The 20,774-nt window shown below is 41.1% G+C and overlaps 1 protein-coding gene across 1 annotated transcript in view; it reads left to right on the top strand.

Moving 5' to 3' along the window:
• The window catches only part of EIF2AK3 (eukaryotic translation initiation factor 2 alpha kinase 3), a 43,871-nt gene that overhangs the window by 14,546 nt on the left and 8,551 nt on the right, over positions 1-20,774 (top strand). Inside the window, exons 3-13 of the mRNA XM_064653521.1 lie at positions 7,682-7,876; positions 9,783-9,913; positions 11,743-11,977; positions 12,232-12,394; positions 13,273-13,410; positions 13,927-14,049; positions 14,642-14,862; positions 15,186-15,298; positions 16,352-16,474; positions 17,682-17,831; positions 18,806-19,577. Coding sequence (XP_064509591.1) covers positions 7,682-7,876; positions 9,783-9,913; positions 11,743-11,977; positions 12,232-12,394; positions 13,273-13,410; positions 13,927-14,049; positions 14,642-14,862; positions 15,186-15,298; positions 16,352-16,474; positions 17,682-17,831; positions 18,806-19,577 — 2,364 coding nt within the window. The remainder of the gene's footprint in view (positions 1-7,681; positions 7,877-9,782; positions 9,914-11,742; positions 11,978-12,231; positions 12,395-13,272; positions 13,411-13,926; positions 14,050-14,641; positions 14,863-15,185; positions 15,299-16,351; positions 16,475-17,681; positions 17,832-18,805; positions 19,578-20,774) is intronic.

Raw genomic sequence — 20,774 nt, 5'->3', positions numbered from 1 at the left:
CTGCATGGTGAGCAGTTCTGGTGTTTACAGATATAAAAGTGGATCTAGTAATTTGTAGACAAATACTTGTTTCAGGTAATGGATAACTTAGTTGGGTTTCAGCTGCCCAGTACACAGCAAAGTAATTTACTGTGCTCTAAAGCCTTTTTTAACTTTCAGCCTGTATCTTTATCAGTATACAGAAGTGCCTGTTTCAAGGGCTAAACATTTTAGACAGTTTAGCAAATCATTCCTCCAGCAGCACAGCTGCTGACATCTCATTTCCGAATTTCTTCTGGACTTTGTGCTCCATAAGGAGGTAACTATTAATCTTTCTGTCAGACTCACTGCATGTTTTGTTCACTCTACTTTCTTCGCATCCTTGAAAGAGGAGACTGTGATTTTCTGTGTTCTGTCCTCCTCCTATCAGGCTCTCTTCCTATAGGAGTTGCTCTATGGCTTAATTTTTCAAGACACACAGACTTTGTGTCCTTATCTAAAACACCAACCTGTCCAGGCAGGGCCAGGGGAAGAAACACTCAAGGTCCAGCAGAGATCAGCTTGAATCCTGGAGCCCTGGAGTGCCATGAGCTTCTGCTGTTGCCCATGGTCCATGTCACTGAAGAGCAGCATCTTGGTCAGCTCTCAGTGGTGCTGTAGGAGTCCAGGTAGTCTGCAGGAGAGCTTTGAGGTGGGGTAGAGTTAAAACATTTTCTTAAAACATCCCAATGCAGGAAAAGGACTGTGGTGGGTTGACCCTGGGTGGACACCAGGTGCCCACCAAAGCTGCTTTGTCACTCCCCCCCTCAGCTGGACAGGGGAAGGAAAATACATCGAAAGGCTTGATAAGGACAGGGAGAGATCACTTACCAGTTTTGTCACAGCCAAAAAAGACTCGGGAAAACTAGTTTTATCACCAATCAAACCAGAGTAGGATAATGAGAAATAAAACCAAATCTTCCTCCTCAAGGGAGGATTCCTCATGTTCTCCCCTGCTCCAGCATGGGGTCCCTCACAGCCCTGTAGTCCCCCCCCAGTACCAAAGCCTTGCCATGCAAACTCAATACAAATACCAATTTTGCCATGGTGGCTGATGAACTTCTGTGTAGGGCCTCTCTCTGGAGAGGCAAGGCTTTGAGTAATTTTCATTTTCCTCACTAATCTACTCCCTTATGTGCTGTTAGTTCCAAGGAGCTCAGTGACGGGCTCTGTAGCAGCAGCACCGGTTTGCCTCAGAAAGCACTGCTCTTAAGTTTCAGGAGACTTACAGTCTTACTAATAAAACTTGCCATGAAAAAGAGGGGGATGGAATAATGTCAAAATAAAGTCTTTCTTAAAGCACTGTGCAGTTGGATTTTTTATTATTATTAAGGAGAACAGTTTTTAAAAGTCTGTTACCATGGCAGCAGAGCAGGCTGGCATCTCTGTAGTCAAAGCCCCAAGTCTTGTTTGACTATGATTAAAGTAAGAGTGGTATTTTAGTTTGCTTGTCTTCAGAAGAAGGGTCTGTTTGATTGCACAGCAAACACTATTGGGTTCGTGATCTCTTTTGAGGCTGGGGTGGCCTGGTTAACACAGTGTGATTCCTCCAATTCCCTGCATGGCTCTTCAAGGGAGGGCAGAGGACAGAGCAGGAGTAATTCTTTTAAGGGCAAACTCAAGCTAAACAAGATACTGTGCCCCTGATGTTCTCAAGGAGAGTATAATTCTCTACTGTGCTGCTGTCATCTGTTGCTTTTTACACTGTTGGTGTAAAAGACAGTTTTGCTGGGACCCTGGTGGTTACAACTGATCGGATTTTAAGATCTGAAGTGTAGAATCATGACAGATGCCAACCCCTGTCATTTATTAGAGTTGTGGGAAGGATGTTGCAGGTGTTGCTTTGAGGACAGATTAAAAAGGAGTTTGGAATTGAGTTCCCCAGTACTTATCCAGGCACAGGGTTACAGCAACACTTGATGTGCTCATCATACACAAAGTACAGGGCCGTGAAAGTTGCGTTTATGACTTTTTTTCGTGTATTCGTGAAAATGAAACCGAAACTACGAACTTATGGAGTATGGGGGATGGTGGAAGGTGAAGAAGGACTGTAATAGATCTAAACTTTTCTCATAAGGATCTTAATGTAGGCAGGAGCTGGGAACCAGGTTTGGCCAGTAGACAGATGCTGTGAACTGTTGCTGGGTGAGCTGTGCACCCAGGTAAAAATCAGCCTGAGGTTTGAGACACGTCTCTTCTCACTGTTGCTGTGCAGAGCTGGTGTGTGTGTGCTCTTTCAGTCTGTCACACCCTAGCTGAGACAAAACCTTATTTCCATGGCTCCTCTGATGTGCCGCTCTGGCACAGGCTGGCTCTTACCTGTTCAGAGGAGGAAGGCCATCTGATCCTGCCTCATAAACAGCTCAATAAAATACTGATTTATCCAATGTCCAGGTGCAGCCTTTCTCACAGTCCAGGTCCTGAAACTGGTCTGGGCATGTGCTCTGCTTAACAGACACAGGAGGTGGTCAGGAACAGGTATGCACTTTGTAAACAAGTGTAGTGCTGAGATCAGAAATAATGCCACTCACGAGGAAAGATTTTTCTAGACAAACAACCACCTGCTTGTTGGTATTTCCTGCTTCAGCTTCCTTGTTGCCCTTGAACACGACTGGGAAGGTTGTTTCACTGATGTAAATCAGGGACTCCCCTTTGCAGTCAATTTTCTTCTTCCTTGGCTGGTTAAACAGCATTGTATACTCTGAAGAATACTTTGCTCTTTTACCAGTGCTTTACGCAGTGCAATAGCTTAACTCAACAGCCTTTGTTTTTCAAAAGAGTGTACTAATGTTCTCTTTGTTCTCTTCTTATGGAAGCGGGGCTGTTGTGGGCCTTGCAGAAGTTTGAAGACTCTAGCTGGTCACCCCAGTGTGCTGCTGTTTCATTAGGGTTTGCCTGTTAGTAATACTAAAATGTCACCCTTGTAGTGTCCTGTGCTTCAGGATTTCTCTAGGTATCTGGAGGAAAAACAGGTGAGTCAGCATCTTGAAATCTAAGGTGAAGAGGAGAAATAACCTCTTCTACTGAAAGGAATCCTAAACCGGTGGATCTGTGCAGATAAGATCTTGCATGCTAAGCAAGAAAGAACAGACAATAAACCAGTTCCTGACCAGCCCAAACTAGGGACATCTCAAAAAATGTGTGTGTGTGTGTATATATATCTCTAACCTGAAAAATTTGTAAACATTTACAGTAGGAATACCTGCATTACTGTCTGTCTGTGGGGTTTGGGTTTTTTATTTGTTTGTTTTTTAATGTGGAGCATGCAAGATGGCTTTCTCTTTCCCAGATTTGTTTGTGCAGACTCTTGTTTCTACCCTTTAGAATGAAGCTGCCATATGTGACTTTTAATATGTTGCCTAGATTAATTTTAAGGAGGCTTAAAAGACACAGTTCTCAGTGAGAAGTAGCTTTCTTAAGAGCATGCTTGATCTTGGCTTTGATCCTGTTTGTTACAGTGATCCTTTTGTAGGGCTAAACATAGAGGGGAAAAAAATTGGCGCCCTTATAATTTAAGATCATATAGGTTAGTCTTAGTTAATTAGCAATTGGAATGAAGTTCTCACAGTTTATAGTAACAGCGAGGTTTGAAAACTACAAGCTAAAGTGTGAGAAAAACATAAAGGCATAAAATCAAGCTTCCTATTCTAAAGAAGATATTTTACTTGTGCTTAGTTGTTTCCTTGAAGTTATTAGACAGTCCAGCCCATCTGTAAACAATATTATTGACTGTTTTGGCAGCAGACTTGGCTCAGATGTGTCTGCACGTGAGCAGGCTCGATTTTTGCTTCAGATGATAAAGAGTGTTGGGAATGGGGTAGAATGTCACGCTTGCTGTTAAGCCGCTCCTGGAAGCTTTAGTACTTCAGCTCGTTTTGATCTCTGTTTACACTTTTTTTTTTTTCCTTTCTCTCTCTGTTTCCCTTTCCCCCACCGCTATAAATCATCAGCTCCCCGCGCCCATCAACCTGCCGCGGCACCTGGCGCACGGTGCCCTCCTTTCCAGTAAAGAGTCTAGACAGCAAATTCCCTGGTAGCGAATGCCATTTCGGATCGTTATTGCCTTTTCGCTTTTTTTGTGAGGGCTTTTTAGAAACTGCATTACCTCACCCGTCGGCCTGGAGATTGCGCAGCCCCGCCGCTGATAGGGCTGCAGAGCCCCGCGCGGAGCCAATGGAGAACTTGGGCTTCAAACTCTTTAATGAGCGAAAAGAGCAGCGTCTCATTTAGGGCTCGATAGTTAATGTGGGGGGGTTTTTTGGGTTTTTTTTTTTAAGTGTTACTTCTGAAAGACAAGCCACTTAACAATTATGTGCCATATTGCTGACCGGTGAAGCTGAACAAATAGCTATTTACATTGACAGATCAGAGGAATGTGTAAGTGCATCGTGGTAACCTACATTTTCTGTGCCAAGAGATTTGCAGCTGACTGCCTGGGTGACTCACTCCTTGGATTAGGAGATGAGGTAATGCTTTTGAGATACAGGGTGATGTCATTCCTTTACCTGAGCTGCATGCCGATGCTAGTTGCTAGTACTTTCAAGGAAAGTCCCTTTGCTGCTTCTGATCTACTAGAGAATGAGCTGCATAATTTGGATAGGAGTTGATGTTTTTATTAATGTCCTTCCAAAGCCTCTGGCTGAACTGCTCTTTTGAAAACCAGATGTCGCCACAAGTGGCCGCAAATGGCCACAAATGGCTTTTGTTACGTGTGTGTATATGGGCACCTGCAAGTGGCACATTTGCATACCTGCCCCTTTCTTCAAATAAAGCTATTTTAGTAAAAGAAGACCTTTGCCGTAATCAGGTGCAGTCCCTGGTCAGCACTGTGTAATGTAATCCCTCTTACAGATAGAGTAATCTTAAAAGAAGGTGATTTTTTCCCCCTCTTCTGTTTCTGTAGTGAAATACCACGTTTGTAATAGTAACCCAAATGTCTGGCTTGCACTTACTCATGGTCAGTTTAACCCCATCTGCTCCTGCCCCGGCGCTTTGTCCTTCACTGCCACAGCTCTTCCTGCTGCCTGTGCTCCCTTTCCTGATGTGTTCACCCATAGCAGTTGTGTCTTTTCTCAGCCTTTCCTTCCCAATGTCACGCAGGACGTGCTGCTCCCACAGATGCCCTCAAGGCTGGGAGCACGGGCAGGTGATCACAGAGCTGACCACACGGCATCATCTGTTCTGCACAGCCTATGGGAACCGAGGCTGTGATGGATGAGTGACCCACTGCCAGGGAAGTTCTGAAGGCATGACTTGGTTTGATCCATATCTTGGGAGTATTACAAGTGTGTGTTGCTGAGTGATCTTGATGCGTGCTGGGGATTTGGGTGTGTGATTCCTAGAAATGGCCAACGTTTCTGTGTTGTTTACTAGTGAAAAATTTCATACTCAGGACCCTGGAGCAAGAGCTTTGGGACAAGGGAAACGCTTAAGGTGACATGTGTCACACTGTCCCCAGAGCTCACGTTACCCACCGAGAGCCTTCCTTGCTCAGCAGCAATTGCTGGGCAGTTTACACTGCTGCCTCCTCTCTTCACAAACTGATGGGGTGGTCTGCAGCCCTTGGAGCAGGATATCTCATTTTGCTGGAGGTGAGCATGAGCCTCCAGGCTGCTGGCAGGTATATTGATCATGTGCAGGAAGAAACCTTACAGAGGATTTATTAATGCAAGGTGACAGCTGCACAGGCTAAGTGTTGTCCCCAGAATTATTAGGCATTTTTGAAAGAATATATTACAAAAACATTTTGTGATATTACTCTTCTGTGATGCGTGTTTTAACAAGGTACTCCACCATGGTTGCAGCTGCAACTTTGGCACTGGCATCTTTTGTTGGTGTTTTCCAAAATCTGCGTGCCTTTGTTCCTCGGGATCACAAGGCAGCTCCTGAATGTGAATGCTTATGTAAACCTTATTTGTTTGCGCTTTTTCCCTGCTGATCAGGTGATTTTTACAAATGACCCCTCCCTGCCCCAGGAATGTTACCTTTTTTGTTGATTTATTTCTGTGTATATATAGAGCCTTATGTGTTTATTTTTCCTCCCAGATGGTAGACCTTAATGCAACATTTATTGTGTATCACACATATCTCATTCAATGTCTCTTCCAGGATATTTGGCCCTTTTTGCCATAAGGTAAATATCTGGGAGGGAAAGAACACACCTCATTTTGCTTTGTAAAGAGCTTCACAACTACTCTCAGGGATTTGTTTTTATCTTCTCTTCAGTTACACATTGTGCTCCTGAGAGGAGTTTATATTTTAATTGTCAGTCATCATGAGGCTTTTCAAAGCCAGAAAGTATGGGTGTTGAATCCTTTGGGGATCTTAAAAGTCACCAGCATTGTCGGGTAGCTCACCTGAATTTTCTCTGTGAATGAAGTGTGTCTAACAACGTAAGGGGAGAGAGATATTAGTCATGACATGCACACGTTTACAACATCTGCCGTTCCCTGCCTGTTTAGGTGAATCCCAACTTTGCTTAATTCCGTTTGCTCATTTGTGACCCAGTTAGAGGAATAAAAAGTCTCATGTAAGAGAGAATTTGAATCATGTAGATGTGGTTTCGGATCCTCACAGTGGTTCCAGAAATAATAACCAGAAACCTTCTGCATCTTTTGTTTCACTTCGTAATACACGTGTGTGCCTCAGAGTCTGAGCAGGAATATTTTGTTTGAAATGACAAATATATGTGTACTAGAAGTAACCTTTAAATCCTAATGCTTAAAGTATCGAAATTTAATGTAATAATGTTGTAGGATACTACCCAGCTGGACAAGAGGTTCTGGAAAAGCATTGAAATGTTCCATGTTAATCCATATCCTCAATAGCTAAGATTATGTGGATAACAGTTTCTCACTGTTCTTGATGGGCACAGCCACTGTGGCTCCACAGTATTAGTTACGGTCCATCATGCTGATAATGAGTTTCTTAATAAGTCCCTTAGTACTCACTGACAATGACTCATCCTTCGGAAGTAGGATCTCCTTGAAAATCTCACTGTAATGGATGAAACGTCGTATCCCTGTGAAGATTTTTTAATTTTTTTTTTTTTTAACTTGTATGTTTAGGAAAAAACCAGGCAGGTTTTAAAGGAACAGTGTGCTTAAACATAAATTCTGAGTGGTCAGATTTAACTGTCTGGAAAGGCAAAGGGGAAATGTGAGCTCTGATTTCAGTGATAATTGCTCTCCCTGCCTAACAGAACATTAGATATTCTGGAGTAGTCATTAATTGTAAAAACAGCCTCGGTTTTTCTTTTAAAATGCCACTGTCTTGAAACTATCACAAATAATTGCAAAACTTTGCACTTTCACCAGTGATTGTCTCTTGGAGAATGCTCCTACCCACATCATATTTTCTGCAGTTTAGATGAACACTGACCTGTCAACTGGTTGAGCTTTAAAATGTTTTGAAGAAGTGTCACACACTGAACTGTTTTTCAAATAAGAATAGTGAAATATGGATTTGATTTGAAGGCCTGAAAGTTTTCTGTCTTCAGCGTGACTTTGAAAAATAAGACTCTGGGATACGAAACCATAAAATAGGACACTGGAATATAATGAACTGGACTTGCTTCTACAGCATTTCCGTTTCCATTTGTGGTCTGTGTATTTTGATAAAATTGTGGTTAAATCATAGCTAACCTTCAGTTCAATTATTTTAGGTATTTGGAAATAAGATGATAATCCCCTCCTTGGATGGGGACCTTTTCCAGTGGGATCGGGATCGAGAGAGCATGGAAGCAGTTCCTTTCACAGTAGAATCTCTTTTGGAGTCATCCTACAAATTTGGCGAGGATGTGGTCCTGGTTGGGGGAAAGTCTTTGACAACCTATGGGCTGAGCTCCTACTCAGGGAAGGTAAGAGCCTGAAAAGTTGTCTTGTGTGTGTGTGTTTTGAGCACTGTCTTGCAAACTCTTGTAACTCTTGAGATTTAAACTGTGGTACAGCTCAAGTGTATAACTGCAGGGCAAAAAGGGCAGAGCCTGAGCTTCTTGGGCAACAGCTGCAGTGGGCTGGAGTAGGTGGCATGGCTGAGCCCCTCACTGCCATCTCCTCCTGCCTGGGAGCTCCTGTTGCATCCCCTATGCTGGCTTTAAGCCTTGTCTCACCCTTTGCTCAGCTGATTCGACTTGCAAACGCAGCAGAGCACTGCCCAGTTTTTATTGGATTAGTTTTATGCTGGGTGAGCTGTAGGAAGGAGTCGGGGAGTGCCAGAGCCAGGACAAGGGAAGGGACAGGGGGTTTGTGACCAGAGGCGAGGATAAGAGGATGACCCCTTTCTGCCAGGCTGGGAGAGGAGTTCAGCTTTATCACCTGGCTCTACTTGAAGTAGACTTTGCTGTCCAGCTTACTGCATATCAGTTAAGGCTTTAGGTGACACTTTTTTCATAACTAATTTCAGATTTTCCCAAACTAATGAGAAGAGAAAAACATTCAACATAGTCAAAAGTTTAAGACTTGTAGTGGTTGTCAGTGTGTTTACTATCTCTCAGAAGAAGCTCTTCTTACACTGTAGAGTCATATGTAAAAGTTAAAAACTAGTTGCTATCTGACTAGTACAGAAGGTGTTTTTCTTCTGAAACTCGCTGGTTCAAAATTGTGTGTCCTGAAAGAGCACAGATGGAAAAAAGGCTAGAAAAAGCCCAGGAATTAATTGCATTATTCAGAGTCCTAGAACTGACATACCCATCCCCCTCTTTAATGTCAGATGTCGTTAAAGTGCTCGTAGATGCTTTGTGTAGTGAAGAACAGACATTTGGTAAATCGGAAACATTGTTACATTTTGAAACAAGTAAAAAATAGATTCAATTAAAAAAATTTAAACTTCGCAGTGTTTGTTTTAAGCAAAATCAGGGTGGGGTTTTTTTTCATTTTCACCATACATTTTAATGTAGAACACTTCTATGGTGTGGTGTAGAGTCATCACTAGTGCTAAAGAGCATAGACCCAAAACAAGAGTTCATGCATTCCTTTTGATTTCCTCACCGGGCTCTGTGCACCAACAGACTGCTTCTCCCCCAGTGCTCAGGAAGTGGAGGTTTTAATTTCTGTTTTTATTCCTTCTTTACACTCACAGTAGCAGTGGTGTCTCATAGGAGAAATAGTGCCTGACTCTTCCTTCTTAACAGTTCAGGCAGTCTCTTGTCTTTGGCAGTTTGGTGTCAATCCAAACTTCCTAAGTGTGTTCAACTCCCTTTTCAAAATACAGTTGCTCGTATAATGCAAATTCTGTTTGAGATTTGGACTGTTGCAAAGTCTGTGTGACTGTGAGAGTCCAATAAGGTTTTCTTTCTCCTAAATAGCTGACAAGGCAAAGGGGGAAGGCTCTGTGGTATTTTATATAAATCAGTAGTACTTCATTTGAAGCTGATAGAGTTATGCTGAGACAAATACGACATGAAAGCAGAATTATGCTGTGGGTCTTGTAGGAATGCTCTTTTGATGTCCATAAAAATAGTGGGAAAAGAGAAAGCTAAGGTTTCTTTCTGTTAGAAGTAGAAATACATGCAAAATATACTCAAATGGTAGTCAAAATACCACAAGCTGTAAACTTTCTAGGATCCTTCGAATATCCTAGTTCTGAAAAGCCCTTATCTCTTAAACCAGGCTTTTCAGCATCCCCCAAGTCGAGCATCTAAAGTCACTGTGCTCGAAATTGCCCGGCAGCCAAAAATGTGTTGTGAGGATTGTTAGCTTTGAGTGTCGCTGTTGGTTACGCTTGTTTTGAAGTTGCACAGGGGAGTCTCCTGCCTTGTCCCTTAGGTGAAGTACATCTGCTCGGCTGTGGGGTGTCGCCGCTGGGACGACGACGAGACGGAGCAGGAGGAGACGCTCCTGTTACACCGAACCCAGAAAACAGTCCGTGCTGTTGGACCCCGCAGCGGCAATGAAAAGTGAGTTCAGAGACAGTCCCACAGACACAGTTCTTGATACGTAATGTTTTAAGGATTTGACCTTCTTTTTACTCTCATCAGTTTAGGAATTGCACAGGGAGTTTAGATTGTTAACCAGAGGAATGCTCTGGGCTGTTGGCAAGGATCGAACCCTTTTGCTCTTCAGTGCTTTTGAAAATGTCTTGGGCTTCAGTTTTAGGGTCAGACAGAAAAGATGAGAGTCAAATGACAATTACTTCCCTTGTCCTTGCATACCTCAGTTTATCACTGTTCTGCTGCACAAGGCAAATGTCACTAATTTTAGTTCTAACTGTTGCTTTTTGTACAAGAAGGGGCAGTCTAAAAGTCTTCTTACAACCTACTGATTCATGGTTAAGTTCTTCACCTGCTCGTGGTAACTATCTCTGGTGGGTTTTTTATACTTGATGTCTTTAGCTTTCATTTTAAGTTGATATTTTAAATCATTCTTAGATCTGTGTTATTGATTTCATAATGTAGGTGGTCTGTTTTTTACAAGTTGTAGAAACTGGTTCAATCTGTGGATTTCCTAATGCGGTCACATTTAAGTTTTAATACGTTAAGATTTTTATAAAGATGCCGACATATATTCTGCTAAAAAAGCCCACCAAACCCCATTTGATAAAATACAGATTTAGAAGGCTGGTTACTGTATGTAGATACAGTAACTCCCCAGCAATTTAGTGGATAGTTCATCATTCCCTGTTCCCCTGCTCCCTCTTCTGTTTGCAGCAGGATGTGACAGGTTGTGCGTCTGTAGTGTATCAGGGATCACCTAATGGGAACTCCAATAGATTAGAGTTCAGATCAGATGTCTGAGAAGATAAATCTGGAAATCTGGAGTTCTGTTATTCTTGGAGACTAAAATTAGCAGGGAGAAGTGTGTCAAAAACCATAGTATTGCATCTTGTGCACCAGAATTCTCCTGTCTTTGTGGTTAGAAACAGAGGTGCCTTTCCTGGTGACATGGAATGAATGGGATAGATCTGGGGTTTTAATTCAGAGAAAGAAACATGTATGTAAAATATGCCAAACGTTTACCAAAAGGGTGTAAATTCTTTAAGGAGACAGTTTAGGCTCCTGGTGGTTGCCAGACTGTTGAAGAATATTTACCCCTTCGTGCAGTTCAAGACACAAACTTGGCATCCTTTCCCATCTGTATCTTTGTTGGTTTACAAGAATTGAAGAGCTTTTTGCTATGCAGTAAAACTGTGTTCTTGATACAGTTCATTATGTAGTTGTCTTTTTTGATTGTTAACCGATGGGACACGAGTGGTCCTGGTTTCATGAACTATCTGCCAAGGGATCTGTGTTAGGTAGTGTGTTGGATTAAAACAAACAAAAAAAGCTTGTCCCTTCCTCGGTTTGAAAAATCTTACATTTCCAATCAAATCCACTCAATTAGTGAAGAGAAATATGTCTTGTGTAGGATGCTGCTTCATAAAGGCTTTGTACTTGTTGCTTTCATCAGCTCCACAATGTTTTCCTACTAAGCAGACCCAGCTGTACTATTTGATGATTTTAATTGCCCTCTCCTTATACTAAGCCTTCAATGGCATTGGCCCTACTTCACCAGCTGTTTTCTCAGCTCACCCATCATGTTAGGCAAGATTTCTCAGTTTGTTTGGTTTATGCTTTGGATTAGCACTCCCCTCCTGGTACAGTTCTGTTCATCTGACAGTCTGAGAGTTTACTGTGAAAATATGGGCCAAATATAGATAATTCAGTTTAGGAATCTTCTGGACAGAGGATTTGGGACTTCCTTGGAATATACAAGTTGCTTCTACAAAGTTTTTCTCTTTTTCTTTAAGGTGGAATTTCAGTGTTGGTCACTTTGAGCTGCGCTATGTCCCAGATATTGAAAGCAGAGCAGGATACATTGAGAGCAATTTTAAATCAACTATGAACAAAGAAGAAACAAAAATCATTTCGGATGTGGAGGAGCAGGAAGCTATGATGAAAGACACAGTGATAAAGGTCTCGGTGGCTGACTGGAAAGTGATGGCTTTTAACAAACGAGGAGGACATCTGGAATGGGAATACCAGGTAGGGGAAAAGACAGACTATTAAATATCACAAAAGTAGAAGTTTTGAAGATGTCTTTCATCTTGAGTTTCAGGCACTGTCTTTGTAAAAGAGCACACATCTGCTTGTAATTTTTTAACTAAAGTTCTGACTTTGAGCTGCTGCATCTGTTACAAAAATTAAAACAAGGAATTTAGGCACATTGTTTAGCATTATTCTTATATAATAGCTCGTTAATACAACATTAATTTTCCAATTACCTCTCTCTCCTTCAGTTTTGCACTCCAATTGCTTCTGCATGGCTGCTTAAGGATGGCAAAGTAATTCCAATCAGTCTGTTTGATGACACAAGTTACACTGCAAATAATGAGGTACTGGAAGATGAAGAAGATCTTGTGGAAGCTGCCAGAGGGGCCACAGAATCCAGTGTCTATTTGGGTGAGACACCAATTGCAGCATTATCTGTAGTAAATGTTATTCATTTCCCTGTTGAGGTTGTAGTAAAGATCTTTTTGTACTGGTAGATTTCAAAACTATAAATCTTTTCCATTATGGTTCTGAAATGTTCACTGCTTCGTAGTTTCAGTACATTGGAGAGAACTAGAAGTCTTGAAATTTTAAGACAGGTTTATAGCTAACAAGGCAGTCTTATTGCCTGCTAATTTGTACACTGATTGCAGTAACTTACCATGAAGAAAATTCAGATAAGATTTTACAGGACTAGGTTTTCATCCAACTGTCAGAATTCATTGGATGTGGCTTGTAACAATTTGAAATAATGGCCCCAGGTCCTCCTTCTCACCTGTTTATCTGTCTCTGGGAGGTAAATGTGCTTTGGTTTTCTAAGATTTGGTTTGCCTTTGCCTTTTTCTCCACATCTTTATATCTTGTAGCTTTCCTGTTAGTGGTTAGAATAACAGATAAAGAATAACACTAAGAAGAAGCCAGATAGTTCCAGCCTCCCTGGTAGTGGCTGTTGAGGAATAATCTCTACAGCATTAACAAGTGTAGGAAGTTTGAGAGGGGTTTTAAAAGCCCAAGCTGCTTTATAGCTCTTAAAAATTTCTGGCATTTTCCTGTAGCACCAGCTCTCCAGCAATGAAAATGAGGTGTCCTGACCTCTTGATTTTCTAGAACAGGGGAAACATATTACTTGAATTCATCTAGCCTAGCAATCAGAGTCGGTATCTCTGGTTCTCAGAATTTAAAGAAATATTTTCAAAAATGGTTTTAACCACATTTTACTGGGCAATTTTATTATGAGAGTGAAGAGAACTAAATCTGAAGACTAATATGCTCTCTGATTTATTACTTAGGTATGTTCAGGGGCCAGTTGTATCTTCAGTCATCAGTCAGACTTTCTGAGAAATTCCCAACCAACCCAAAGGCTCTGGAATCCAAGAATGATAATGCAATTATTTCTCTTCCCAAAATCAAGTGGAAACCTTTAATCCGTAAGTAGCAATTCAGAGTTTCATTTATTGTCTTAGCCCAGAAAAAAAACAGGACATCTTTCTGATTTCCTGTATGTTCCAAACTAGTCTGATATTTCCAGCTGTAAAGCAGTTCAGGAACTATTTCTGTGCTTTATTAAGTGTTTTTTTTTTTTCTAATTAAATGTTTAATGTCTGCTTTCTTTTACTATGGATTTGACAGGGTCTTTTTTAATAACGAAGTGTTGGGTCTTCTAAATTGAATTTTTCAACAAAAAGAGGAAGAAGCTTTTCACAGTGATGTGAATATGAGTGAATTGACTTGTCCAAAACTACTCTTTTAGCAAGGGGGGAAGGTGTTAAGTAACTGTAACCTTAAAATATCCTTATTAATGTTTCCTTGCATGAAATTTGCTTCTCATGGTCTGGTGCAAGAGGGATTTTCTAAGATTATGCTGTTGGAGTTCTCATTAAATTAATATGAGAACAGAATTTTTAGAACAGTTCAGCTCAGAAAACTGTGTCTTTTCTGCTTAGATTCTCCTTCCAGGACTCCAGTGTTGGTGGGCTCCGATGAGTTTGATAAGTGCCTCAGCAATGACAAGTATTCTCATGAGGAGTACAGTAATGGAGCACTGTCAGTTCTGCAGTATCCTTATGGTAGGTGAAGTTCCAAATTTTAGGTGTTTCAAATAGCCAGGTTTACCCATTTATTGTCTGTGAAATTCAACAAATGACCAGCTGTTTGATCTTAAATACGTGTATTTTTTTTTTAACATTTAATGAACTGGGAAATCATTGTCCAAATTAGGATTTCCAGGTTGTGGTGTAGGTACAGCGAGTGCCACGCAGAGCACTTCAGAGTGCCTGGAATTGCTACTGCAGAGCTGTTCTGTGTGCTGCCATTGCCACTGATAGTTGGCCCAAGTGGAAAAAGCTTGAGAATTATGTTATTTAGAATTTGCTGACAGTGCTACCACCACAGCCTGGTGGTGGAAAGTTTTCCATATGAAAGATATTCTGGCTTAAAGCTATCGGTGGTCAGGCCTCCTGAAGAGGCAAACTTTGGTGGGTGACCTAGTTGCTGTCCACCACCTTGATTTACTGAATTTGCTCATGTGCCATTTAAAATCATGGGGCGTGCAAACAAAAATACCCTATGTCTGTGTAGGAAACCTTATTAATGAGAAGCCAAAATTGTTTTTTAGTTACCTGCAAGTAAATCTTGTCTCTCTGTGTCTTTCATGCACAGATAATGGTTATTACTTACCCTACTACAAGAGAGAGAGAAACAAACGTAGCAACCAGATAACCGTTCGATTTTTTGATGATACAAATTACAAGAACATTCGCAAAAAAGATCCTGTTCTCCTGCTCCACTGGTGGAAGGAAATTGTTGGCACCATCATATTTTGCATCGTGGCCACAACTTTTATTGTACGCAAACTTTTCCATCCCCATCCGTACAGCAGAGTAAGTGGGTTTTTTCCTGAATTCTAAGAGGTTGTTATTTTAGCTGCTTCTTTCAGTTTTGAGTCTGCAGTGAGTAATATTAATAAGTTAATAACTAATGAGATTAAAAACATCAAAAGCCTAAATTTACTGTTTAATCTGTCTGTGAAGGCTGCCAGCTGCCACAATTTGCTTAATGGCTTCAGCAGGTAGATTAGACTGCTTCAGCATCTTGGGAGATACTTATTTAATGCTGTATCTGGGGTACAAACTAGTTTCAGGTACTTAAGAAGTTGATTTTGTTTGTTTGTTTGTTTTGTTCTTGTTTTGGAAACCGTGGTTAGCTGCGGAAGGAATCTGAAACACAGTGTCAGACTGACTGCAAATATGAGCCCACTTGTGGAGATGTTAAAGACAACAGCTGGAGTGATGTCAAGAACTCTGGATACGTGTCAAGGTGAGCTCTATCCAACACAACATGAACAGGGTGTTGTCACTGTCACAACTAATGCTGTCTGGAGATAGAAGAGTAGGTGTTCACTTGTTCTTACCTAAGTACTCCTAGTCCTCTGACTTTGTAGGATGATCAGCAACCAACACAAAGAACTCTGTGACCCCATTACTGACAGGACATTGCAGTTATGATGAGTGTAAGCAATTCCAGAGAGTCAACAGATTACATGTCATCAGGAAGGTTGCTGTCATATTTCTTGCTGATATGCAAGATGGGAGATTGATTGATTCTTGAAGGTCTTTATCAGTGTTTACTCCCTCTGTTTCTGTGTTTATGGTTTAAGGCAGAGAAAGGCAATTGCAGGTGGAAACAGGTGATTTTTTATATACTCTGCACAATAAGCAGTCTATACTTGAAAGAAAACCTTTGTTGCTGTTACAAAGGAGTTGGTTAAGATAGAATGCTTCATAGGGGCATGTCAGGATACTTACTCTGGGGCAAATGTGACCACTTCCTGTACATTTGCATGGAAAGCAAGAACTGGAGTATTTAAAGTGAGCTAAAATAAGAAAAGTTTAAGGACAGTGATGTTTTAGAAAGGATATTTAGAAGGACTAGTTGCAGAAATAGTTATTTGGGGTAGGGCTAAAGGCAAGTCATGATTCAGAAAATACTTAGCTGTCACCACCTGGTTTACTGTAGAAACTTAGGTTGCATCCTTGTGGTCCATGATCCAGTAAGTGTGCAACCTGATATTCTGAAAAACCTCTTCAGGTGGTCTAGTGTGTGCAGAATGGATCCTGCTGGGTTGGGGTGGACACTGAATAAAGGCACAATCAGCAACTGCCCAGTTCATAAATAGAGAACCATCTGACAGCTTCAGTGGGTGAGCAGGGAAAAACAAACAATGCTTCAAGTCATTCAGCGTGTTTTGCCCTTACAGAACTACTTCAGTCAAAGTCATAAATTACTTTATTTTTCTATCTATACTAATGCATTTTTCTCCTCTACCTCCCTCTATTCTTCTGTCCCCTCCTCACACTCTGCTGCTCACAGATATCTGACAGATTTTGAACCAATTCAGTGTCTGGGTCGTGGAGGTTTTGGAGTGGTTTTCGAAGCCAGAAATAAAGTGGATGACTGCAACTATGCTATCAAAAGGATCCGTTTGCCCAACAGGTAATGAATGGGTTTGTTGAGACACAGAAGTAATGAATGAATGGTGGAATCCTGTCCTACCCTGAACCATCTGCTCCTGAGCTGAATTCCCAGATATTTCATTGGCATGAATGACACACTTTTTGATGGGGGGGCTGACTTAGTTTTGGCATCAAGAATTTGGCATATGTAATCACAGCAGAGGGGTGACCTGCCTGGCTAAAATACTTGGATAGCAGGACCCTTGTGACGATGCTGCAGCTCCATGGGAACTCCTGTGATTTCCTTGATGAATAGAGCCTTTGCTAACAGGACCAGTTATTGTAGCACACTGTTAATTTGCTTCTCTCCTTCCTCTCCTTACCTTTCCTACTCCACCTTCCCTTTCTTTTCTCTCTCCCTCACCAGCTTTTCTGTCTCCGTTTGTCCATTTTTTCCATTTCTGGTCCCACAACCCCTACCTTTTCTCTCAGTCATAGGTGGTCAAGCCATGCTGCTGAATTACCCTACCCAGAGCTTGCAGCACTTCCTTTTAGTGGGAGATGGGAGACACTGCTTCTGGAAATCTCAAGTTAGAACAGCAAGAGGGAGGGGGTAAAGCTATGAAATCTAGAATTACTATTTTTTTTGAATGTGTTAAATAATTTGTGACTATTTAAGATAAAAGGTTTTGTTCAGAAATTTCAGGTAGCCTGAATTCTTAGTCTCTAAGCATATTCAAACCTATTAAATAAAACCATCAAACTTCATTTGATTCAGTTAGACTTATGAAGAGAGATAAATTACTTCAGTGAGACAGAAGGCTACCTGCTTTCCTGTCCACAGGACAGAGATAGTCCTTATGCAGTCTCCTTACATTATTCCAATTAAAAACAAATCCTAAGGTATTGCTGTCCATCTTTTGTGTCAGTGTCTTCTATATCCCTGTAGAATATTGCTGTTTAGTGATTTTTTTTACCTTTTCTTCTCAGTTTTGCTGCCTGTGATTATGTGAAAAGGGATGACTAAATATTTAGCCACTGTGAGCCCATACTGCTCCTCCACACTCTAACCTAAAGGAGTTACTCTGGGGAATTTAAAACATACTTGTCTTTTGATGTGAAAAGCAATACTACTGGCCTGGTTTGTGCTGGGGCAGCTTTTATTAAATCCTTTGCAGAAATTTATGTGCTGTGCTGTTGCTTTTTGTGACCATGTCTCTCGTTGTTGCCCTCACCCCAAACCGCAGGGAGCTGGCTCGGGAAAAGGTGATGAGGGAAGTCAAGGCATTGGCTAAACTCGAACATCCAGGGATTGTCCGGTATTTCAACGCGTGGCTGGAAGCTCCACCTGAGAGATGGCAGGAAAAGATGGATGAACAGTGGTTAAAAGATGAAAGGTAACTCATAGGGGTTTCTCTCTAACAGTTAAATTTGAGATTGTCTATCAGCAGAACTGGAGAAGTGGTAGAGGATCCAGGAGAATTGAGAGACTGTGTAGGAAAGTTATAACTTGGCCTGTTAACTGTTCAGTTGAACAAGGTACAAATATATTACCCTTCTGCATAGAGTCTCTCTATTTTTTGATCCTCTGTTGTGTCAGGGTCCTTCTTTCAGCTTAGGAAACATCATGTAGTTCTTAATTTAACTTGTGTAATTGAATCTTTGGGTGACTGGATTTCTATTGCTTTCCTCCTCTTTGCTATCTTGGTTTAGATGGATCTGATTCAGTACTCCAAGGCTTCAGTGAATTTATTTTAGCAGAAATATGCGAGGGATAATCAGAGTGACGATTTGTAAAGCTCAGTAGAAGTAGGTTAAAAATTGTAAATTAGATACAGGAGTTTAGAGAGTGTAAAGAGAAAGGAAAAAGTGGGTGTATGTTGGCATTTAAAGAATGAGACCTAGTGCAAGACTATTGAGTGGTCTCATAATAACATCTTAACATGCCTCACAATTTTTAGAATACAGCGACCTTTATATTTCAGGCATCAAATAACATTTCACAGCTGTAATTCCTCCCAGGCACTTTAAATAGTCATTGCAGTGCGTGTTCCAAAGGACTGAATTTTTTTCAAGCTGAAGATAAGCCTGATTGCACATTGGGAGTCCAGGCAGCAGAGACTGTTAAATTTTCCTTTATCAACACTTTTGTCTCAATGAGAAAACATTATCCTTGCTAAGGCAAATGGATGCTAAATCCAGGTTGTTAGTGATTCCCACACTTGGGTAGTCCTTCACCATTACGGTAGGACATGGGTCTCAGAGGTAGCAGTTGTTAAAATCTTCTGAAAATGCATTTCTAGTGGAATGAGTGGAATGATGGAACCTGCTACAATTTCTGTAGTACTGATCTCTCAATTTTGCTTTCCAGCACTGACTGGCCACTCAGCTCTCCCAGCCCAATGGATGTCCCATCATTTAAGATCAGGACAGAGCCATTTTCGACGCAGGAACACATTGAAATTATTGCCACTTCATCAGAGGGTGTGGGATCCGTGGGGATACCCTGTGGTCAGTCAAATTCATCTGGAAGCCATTTTTCTCCTCTGGAATTTTCTGAGACAGACAACAGGGACTTAGAGCACTCAGAAGATCCACTGTTAAACCTTCAGGACAGTGTCCTTATGGGCTGTGATGTAGAAGGCAGTACTATCAACAGTAATGAGCTGGAAAATTCCTCCCTGGAAATTTGCTCTTCAGCTGTTCCTATTGTACACCTGAAGGAAGGGACCTCCTCTTCCATTGTGTTTGAAGATTCTGGCTGTGGAAATGCTTCTAGTAAGGAAGATAAAGTTGATGTTTCACATGATGAGAATCTTTCTGAGGATAAAGGGAAAAGTACAAAGGAATCTGATAACAAGAAATCTGCTTCAGGAAGTCCCCTCTCTGTTTCTCCACCAAGGCCAACAAGTTTAAGCCTGGACCTTTCTAAAAATACTGCAGAAAAAGTTAAACCCACGTCTCCAAAGGTGTATCTTTACATCCAGATGCAGCTCTGCAGGAAAGAGAACCTTAAAGACTGGATGAGCAGAAGGTGTGAGATAGAGGAGAGGGAAAGGACAGAGTGTCTGCAAATATTTCTGCAGATAGCTGAGGCAGTTGACTTTCTGCATAGCAAAGGATTAATGCACAGGGATCTCAAGGTTTGTATTCATAGGTTACTGTAGAAAGTATGTTGGATTTTTAATTTTATTTATTTATTGCCATGATCATCACTGAACATCTGAACTTTGCTTGTAACGGTTATCTCAGTGGCTGTGTCCTGTGGGCAAACGTTTTCTGGTTTAGTACTGTGGGATTATCTTTGGAGCTGTCCTAACTTGAATTACCTATGCCCAAATACCTCACAGAAGTCTCTGGTGCTGTAAAATTCCTGGAACTGACTCAAATACTGACTCAAGTGGTATCACAGAGTAACTGTCCCTCTGCTACATTACAGACTTGAGCATCAACAGTTACAAATTTCAGTGATCCTAAAGCAGCAGTGCCAGGTTGCTTAGTTCAGGGTCAAATTCTGCTTTAAACTGACAGATGATGAGTGTGTGGATAGAGGTAAAATTGTTTTGTATGTGGGAGTAATATGGCACTGGAGACAAATCCTGCTAAAATAGCTGACTCTTATCAGTGACCTCAGCATGGGTGTTACAAAAGCTGGGTTAACGTCTGTACATTAATCTGGAGGTGCAGTGCTCCAGGAAATAAACATTCATCATTGCTTATTGCAATTAAAGTCTTTCTTACAGCAAGACTTCTTGTACCTGGCACAGATCAGTTGCATTTGTTTTATGGCATCTTTAATTCATGTTCTTTAGACAGGGTTGTTCAGTGCTGAACTGTGTGACAAAGCTATTTTGGATCCTGTTCTACCATTTCAAGTGAAGCAGATAATTGACAACGTTAAGTTTGCAGTTGGACTCAATCTTAGAGGTCTTTTCCAACCTAAATAATTCTATGATTCTGTGATTCTATTTTCCTTCTTTCTATAGCAATACAGCCTAAGAGGAAGGTGTTACTCTTGGTTAGAGAAAGTAAAATTTGATTATTAGTGCTCTGGGATTGAAATGTAAACTGTCCTAGAGTTGAATTCTGAGTCAATGCTGACTATCACAACGCAGCTTTCTACAGGATTCGTAATATTTTTAATGCTTGATAGCATCCAGACAGTTAGGACTGGGAAAAGTGGTTTTAACCTCTGATATTTAATGTAACTGAAGTCAGGAGTAACTTGTTGCACCTTTTCTTTCATTCTCCTATGCTAGTGCCTAATTTTGCTGAAATTTAAAGTACTGTATGTGTTACCAAATACCAGAATTTAATTGAAGAGCCCAGCTTAAGTTAAT

Source organism: Pseudopipra pipra, chromosome 4 (assembly GCF_036250125.1).
Source record: "Pseudopipra pipra isolate bDixPip1 chromosome 4, bDixPip1.hap1, whole genome shotgun sequence".
NCBI lineage: Eukaryota > Metazoa > Chordata > Aves > Passeriformes > Pipridae > Pseudopipra > Pseudopipra pipra.
The sequence above is the reverse complement of the archived record's forward strand: the minus strand, read 5'-3'. Positions and strand labels throughout refer to the sequence as shown.